This window comes from Branchiostoma lanceolatum, chromosome 3 (genome assembly GCF_035083965.1).
Source record: "Branchiostoma lanceolatum isolate klBraLanc5 chromosome 3, klBraLanc5.hap2, whole genome shotgun sequence".
In the NCBI taxonomy this organism is placed as follows: Eukaryota; Metazoa; Chordata; class Leptocardii; order Amphioxiformes; family Branchiostomatidae; genus Branchiostoma; species Branchiostoma lanceolatum.
Window position 1 is genome coordinate 14,173,965 of NC_089724.1, and position 7,548 is coordinate 14,181,512.

Below are 7,548 nucleotides of genomic sequence, written 5' to 3' on the forward strand. Positions count from 1 at the left end.
TGTCACTTCTTCTCATACCGTTGAAGAGCTATCTCCCACCTCAAAATCATGACGGTAGCATGTCCAGAACACAAGAAAGAAAAAAAAAATGGAAGTTGGCCTGCAGTACCAAGGAAAGGCGCCCGGTAGGTGGCCCAAAATCTAACCATTTCTTGAACAGGGATATGGCCTAACCACATTCCAAATTTCAACGCACAATGACAATCTATCCATAGCTACTGAGTTATGCTGTCCAACCACGACAAACCATAACAAGGTAATGAATGGCCAAACGTGCGTGACTGCTAGCATCTTCCCTTCCGACATCTGCTTGAAGATTAAACTTTAGGACCGATGGCTTACACGAACTGCTGTGTGATACACGAACTGCTGTGTGATACCACCCACATTGCTATACGTGTACTTCCGGGTCGAAAAGCTATTTGCCTCGAGTTGTTTACCTTTTAATGTACTTTAAAACGCAACGTTAACTACAGAAATAGAGGCACACACGACAGTCGGTGGCGTTCGCTTTCGTACCAATATTTGCCAGAGGGACTGTGTGTTTATGATACAAAATCATATCGTCTCGCGGATCAGGAGAGACGGTGGTTCGAAAATCTTCTCCAAAATGGCCGACAGAAGTGACGTGCAAAGTCAAACGGGGCTGCAGCGATTGAATTCAGAGGACAGGTAAACGTTTGAGAAGTTGTTACGTCAACAACGTTGTGAGGTTTTTATTTAGTCGTTTGTCTGTAACGTTTTATGTGTCTCAATTGCGCAATATCGATGTTAGCAGATGGATGTATCCTTGAAATTTGGTTGAAATGTCGACGAGGTCACAAATATTTTGGTGTTACACATTTTGTAGAGCTTGGTACGTGTATGAAAGTCACTTAGTGTGTTAATTGTTTCATGAAGAAGCAAAGACGAAACGCTCCCCAAGAGTCCAGGTAACAATATATTGTCTAAGCCCGGGCCCAAATGTGTGACCGCCTGCCAATTTAGCCAGTGCTGTTCATTAATTAAATCTGATTTGGTCCAAAATTGGTCCACTGATTTTTTTCCGGTCCGTTTTTTTTACCGTTCAGCAAGACATACATATTTTGTTCCTGTACCATGTACAAGTACCCACCCCTAATTTAATGTCAACACATGGGTGTTGCACTGTTGGTTAACAAAATAATTTGTAAAATGTCAAAGTCCAACACATAAGTCCATTCGTAGATTCAAGTACGCATGTGCAGTGAAAAAGGTGAAGGCCCAGTCGGGCTTGTAAACAGTTGTCGCAGTTGTTGTTTGGACCATTGTCTCGATTTGCATAAAAAGGCTTAGACGGGTTTTGTTGACGTCTCAGGGGCCTTCACCTTTGACACTGCACTGTGATCTACAAATGGGCTTATTTCAATGTCCAACATAGTCAACTAGCATAGGTATGCATTATAACCATGTTGTTACACTAATACCATTATCACATTCTACACCTGACTGAACAAAATATGAAAACAAAGTTAAATGTCAGTCTTCATATATTATCATACTGCATACCTTTGCAACCAGGTTTATGGGATCAGGGTTGACTGGTTACACCTTGATAAGATGCCTTGGGGGAGCAGCCTCATTTTCATGTGAACAGGGTATACATCTCGCTTTTCTACTAAGGTTTTCCGGATTGTTGGCAATTTTTCTTACTTTTGCCACTGAATTTAGATATGTGGCCCTGGAATTTCATAAAAAACAAAGCTACCTGCTGCTAAGATAAGGGTATTTAGGAACTTGTAATGCATTATATGACAAATTACTGTCAGACAGGTCACAAAAAAACTGTGGCCTTCCTAGTAGCATCTCTGGTCAATCTGAATTTCATGCTTGTCAGAAGATCTGCTCCCCCAGAGTAAGGGGGCGCATGTTCAGGGCATGGGGGCACAGCACCCCTGTTCCTGCAAACCTGGCAGTATACAAATATGCTTATACTATAAAGTGTTATCATTTCACAGTAAAACAGTCTGTCCCAAAGACATAACTGTAAGACATTGTCAATCAAAGGACGATGACCACCTAGATACACATACTCTATTGTAAAAGAACCCAACACACTTATCGAGAAGAGTAGGGGTGACCCGGTGTGCTTGGCTAAAAACGCGAGCCGTAGCAAAGCCGCATTGCACTACGACTAGCTACTTGAAAAAGCATCATGCTTCACCTCAAATGAGGATGCCTTGAAACGAAACGAATTATGAAAGATTACCTCTAACTCCAATACCGCATTCCCTCCAGGAAAACCTGCTGGGTGTGTTTTGCGACAGAAGATGACGACAGGGCGGCCACGTGGACACAGCCGTGCCGCTGTAAAGGAACCACCAGATGGGTGCACCACTCCTGTCTGCAGAGGTGGATCGACGAGAAGCAGAGGGGGCGAAGCAACACCGTCGTGTCCTGTCCGCAGTGTAACACCGAGTACAGAATCGTTTTCCCGAAATTGGGTGAGCATTGTGATATACCGCCACACGCATTGTTGACCCTCCAAGTGTCGAGCACAATTTACATATATATTTAAAATGGAAGCCAAGAGAAGTTAAGTCAATCCTGGATTCAGCAACAAAAATGTTTGTTCAGGACAAGTGGTTGCTCACGACAAAAAAAGGACTGTTTTAATGTGGCTTGTGACTGAAGGTGGTTGCCTGCGCCAGGTGGTTGCTTGCGCCAGGTGGTTGCCCGCGCCAGGTGGTTGCCCGACCAGGTTTGACTGTATGTGTATTAGTAGAGTATCAAGCTTGAGCTACGATTCACAGAAATGCAAATAGGGACACCAACTTGGCGGCAGACACAGTGATGATGTCACATGAAGGTGTTCTATTATCCAATCAGGGCTGTCTCCAGCTTTAGATTTTTTTCCGTCCGACTCATTGTTTGGGAGCCCATGTTGTTAATTTTTGCTGTGAAATCTTGTCATTTTGAGTTAACAAAATTACCTTTTTATCATTTTCGTGTCATGAATCTCATATTTTGGGAGGGTTGAGGGGAAATTTTTTCTGGCACAACAAGCAAATTTCCGTCACCTGGATGGAGGGATAGGTCCTGCAGACAGCCCTGTATCCAGTATATCTAAGTATGAGGCTGTTCTCACCAGTTTTGTTCGCTACGCTGTCTTCCAGGGCCTCTGATGTACCTCATCGATGTAGCAGACCGTATCGTGTACAAGGTCGTGCCGTACGCTGCCGCAGGCATGGTTGTCGGGTCCATTTACTGGTCAGCCGTGTCATACGGAGCCTTCACCGTCATGCAGGTGTTGGGACACAAGGAGGGGCTGGACATCATCGAGAGTGTGGACCCTATCTTTCTATTGGTCACCTTGCCAACGATACCCATCATGCTCATTCTAGGTCTGTTAGCTAAAGGTTCTTTTAGAAATTTAGTCTGTACCAAATTGGGTCGAGTCACTAACAAGACATTTGTAATGTTTGATTAAACCTGGCCAGTATTCATGGAAGTCACCTATAGTATAACACTCCAGATTTATGTTGCAATTGCTGGTTGTATCAAATTGAAAAACCAGTCACATTTAAAACATCCAACACTGTTTTATACAATCCAGTGACATGAACTATACTATGATTGTGTATTTTTTAATGACTTGTTTCTGGGCAGGTAATACATCTGTTTCACTCTCTTGACTGTTGTTGTTGTTCTCCTGTATCCTGGAACAGGCTACTGATGATATATGGTGAATAAGCCATCTCACAGCACTGCAGGGGCTTGTGGGTCAGGTCAGAGGTTAAGGCCCTACGTGGCAACATTTAGAACAGGTCTAGACAAAGAATTGTTTACAAGTAAACCTTAAACTTTGGCCTTAGACCACAATGCATCAAAACTGCTCATGCACGTTCAGAACTGTAAGATGGCTTACCGGGTATTATTATTGTTACAGCTAAGATGATCCATTGGGAGGACTATGTGTTGAGAGTGTGGCGTCGGCACTCTTCAAAGATCCCCTTGCTCAACTACCTGTTCCCATCCAGACAGGAGAACAGACAGGTAGGTGGACATATCACAGGTGTACAATTCTCTTTTTCCTTGAAAAAACTGTTATTGCTTTAGGCTTGTACAAAATGGGAATGCTTTGGCGGCCTGTACTTCATGCATGTACCTGTACATTATTATCACAAGGGTCTGGAGCTGCTGCCATTCGGCACTAACTCAGGTGACCTCAATACAACATTGCTCCATGTGCGGCCATAGGTTTTGAACCACATCACAAATATCTGCCCCCTCCCCCCCTAACAGGTACCACGAGCGCCCACGGAGCCTGCACCTCTGTCAGACCCTGTCTCCGCCACCAGGCTCCTCTGTAGCGCCCTGCTGTTTCCCTCCATTGCAACACTCTGGGGCAAGTTGATGTTCAGTACTGTGGACTCTAACCTGCAGAGAACCATCTTGGTGAGGCACACTTTGAATTCAGTAACGACATCCTAATAGGCTAATTTGGTGTGTTGTTGTAGTTGAAAACACTGAATGTTGTTAATGATAATAGACATATCTTGAGTTCAAGTTGGACTGGGATGTGGTAAACTAAGGTCATACTTCAGTTGTGAAATGGCTGCATGCCTGAGGTGTTGCCAAAAACACTGAAAGCCTTTTTGCTGAAGAATGATTCAAGTTAAAGTTTTTCTTCCTCTTTACAACATAGGGTGGGATTGCGTTTGTGGTCATAAAAGGAGTTCTGCGGATCTACTACAAACAGCAGCAGTACCTGCGACAGGCACAGAGGAAGATTCAGGACTTTGTTCCAGAGGACGAGCAAGCTCCAACCCAGCATGCTCAGTGAATCTTAGTTTAAACAATGCCTTGTAGTCACAAAGTGTCCATGTTGGAACCAAATAAGTGTGAACTCTACAAAGCAGTGTTCTAGCCCGCCTGAATTTTTTCCCGTCATCTCAATTTTGTTTGAGGGAATCAGATGTTTTTTTCGCCATCCCACTGCACTGATTGCCTGCTCTTGTCATGGCCCCTTCCTTCATTGTAGCAACAGCCAATCAGAGATGCGTAACGCTCATACGTCATATAAGATTTGCATAAGCAATACGTCTTGGGGCGGTTATAAAATGGTGGTTCTTTTTATTTTGGTGGAATAAAATGCTGTATTTCATGGGATAAATGCCGGAACACAAGACGTTTTGAATTCCTATTAGGTCTCACACAAAAATTACACGGAAGTAATTGGCCCAAAACTGTGATTTTTACCGGCGTTTTTCATGGTTGATTGCCGGCCTGATCGGTGTGCTCTGCATTTCCCCAAAGGCTTATTGCCACAAAATGCATTTTCATATCTAGCATGCTATTTTTCATATTCAGAATAATAATCACCAGAAACATCCGCCCATTTTCTCAAGATCCTTGCCAAATGCCAAACTCTTTCGACTTTCCATATCTTTACACGCCAATTTTTGTCTTGTCATTTTAGGAGAATTTTTGTCCGTCCTGATTTGCAATATTGATGGGATGACGGATGCTGGCTAGAGCACTGCTACAAAGAGAAGCTGACACTGGGTCATGTAGCAAGGTTCATGCAGAGTCACAACAAAGATTGTTATAGTTATTTACATTGCCATGTTTAATGTATGATCTTACATAGTATATTGTATAAAAGAATTGACTATGCTCTATCACACATAAAATCAGCTGTCCTTGTTCTCTATGTTAAACTGATAAAGATTGATAAAATGTAAGCATTGAATGGAAAACCAAGGCATGACAATGAAAAGAAATGTGATGACAAAATATGTCTGCCAATGCAACGTAGCGCCTGGCACAGTTAACTATAATTTATGACATGACAGTTCAATTTTAAAGATTATTTGTTTAACCAGTTGTGTTCACTAAAGTATGTCGTATACACTGAGATGAAAGTTATCTGTCTGTCAAAAAAAGCAGTGTAACAATGTTCAATAAATGGTACGCATGCACTTGCACTATTTGTATTACATTTGCTCAGATATTCGGCTGATGGCAAAAACTGTCAGTTTGAGCCTAGGAAAAAAATGTTGTTTCTGGTTAGCAGCCCAACCCTAGCAGAAACCTGCCAACCCTAGCTTTTTGTTTGGTCGGCTGCTGGCAAGGGACATACAATTTCAAAACAGATTTCCTGTTTTTCACACTCTAGTTGAGGGCTTGGAACATTTGATGTGTATTTTCTCAGTATACTTGTGCTTGTACAATGTTTACCTGTATAATCACACCGTGATGTCCTGGTGAATTTCAGTTTTACATTGTTAAACTGTATTTGTTAGATCACTTTTGCCAAAATCTAACACACACAAAAAAGCAAGAAAGAAAGAAAAGAATAAGGGAATCCTTATCTAACAACTCTTATTTTTTCAGGACTGTAACCTGAAACACAATTTTTTTTCCTAGGCCTTACAATGCCACAAAGACTATGGTTCAGAGACAATGCCGATATCACTTCTTTCATTGCCATATCATCTAAACAAATTAATACTGACGTGTTCTAATGAAGCAAAATATACTAGAGTCAAATCTGCCCAAGAACTTAAAATGTGGTCATTACAGATAAGATGCTGTCCATGGGAAAATTTATATCCAAGGGACCACTGAATAAATCATACAACTGTATAAAGTCCCCCATTGTCAAACAAGTACATCATACAAATGTACAACAGTTAAAGACATTATCTAGTTGTATGATCTATTTTGTAATAAAACATGATTGTATGTTATTCATCTTTTTGTATACAACCATCGATACATGGAGAATATTTCAATTGATCATACTTGCCAACTTTCTTTTCAAGCATCACAGTTTTGATTGCATGTACATAAGTTGATATGATAATGAAAGACGTACCTAAAACTGAACAAGAGTCCATAGGACACAATTCTCCGTGAAGTATTTATAGTATGTACAAGTATTGACCCACACAAATTGCATCTCTGCACAGTCCAAGTAGTGTTTTAGAGCAAGTAAAGAAAAAGTGTTTGTTTATCTTTTTCTTTCAATACAGGAGTGGTCAACCTGCTGAAAAGTATGTTTTTCCGGGAAAAGTCACAAAGTTAGATCTAGATGGCCACTTTTCAATTATCAACGAACCATTCAGCCTTACAACTAAGATGTATCAGAAATCACATATGCAGTAAATCCTCTTTCCACAATTTATTGCAGGCCGGCCTGATCTATAGCTATCAAGCTATTTGCAATAAAAAAGGCTAATTTATATCATCGTAACATTTCACGAAGGTCAAAGGTCACCGGATCTAACCACCCGGAAGTGACACTGGCGCGCGCACTTTTCTGAGAGGTATTTCTCAACAATCTTTCATCCCCTGCGTAAACTTTTTACATTGTCACAGCCTCCGTATTATAATCTACAAGTGTGGTAAGTTTGAAGGTCCAGAGATTTCCCATTTTCACACTGTGCGTAAAAGTGCATCGTCCGTCCCGTGCGCACATACTGTATGCGAGTTGAGAGTGGACACGGCATACTTAATACACAGACTGGAGGTCACTCTGCACATGTTCGCAGCTAAAACTCACAATTCCCGTTGCCGCATTGG

The 7,548-nt window shown here is 41.7% G+C and overlaps 1 protein-coding gene across 1 annotated transcript; it reads left to right on the forward strand.

Moving 5' to 3' along the window:
* Positions 1-370: 370 nt before the first annotated feature.
* On the forward strand, positions 371-6,713 carry LOC136430466 (E3 ubiquitin-protein ligase MARCHF5-like). Its single transcript, XM_066421117.1, has 6 exons — positions 371-672; positions 2,257-2,462; positions 3,135-3,362; positions 3,908-4,014; positions 4,264-4,416; positions 4,667-6,713. The coding sequence occupies exons 1-6, from the start codon at positions 548-550 to the stop codon at positions 4,802-4,804; spliced, it is 957 nt and encodes a 318-aa protein (XP_066277214.1). The 5' UTR covers positions 371-547; the 3' UTR covers positions 4,805-6,713.
* The last annotated feature ends 835 nt before the right edge of the window (positions 6,714-7,548 follow it).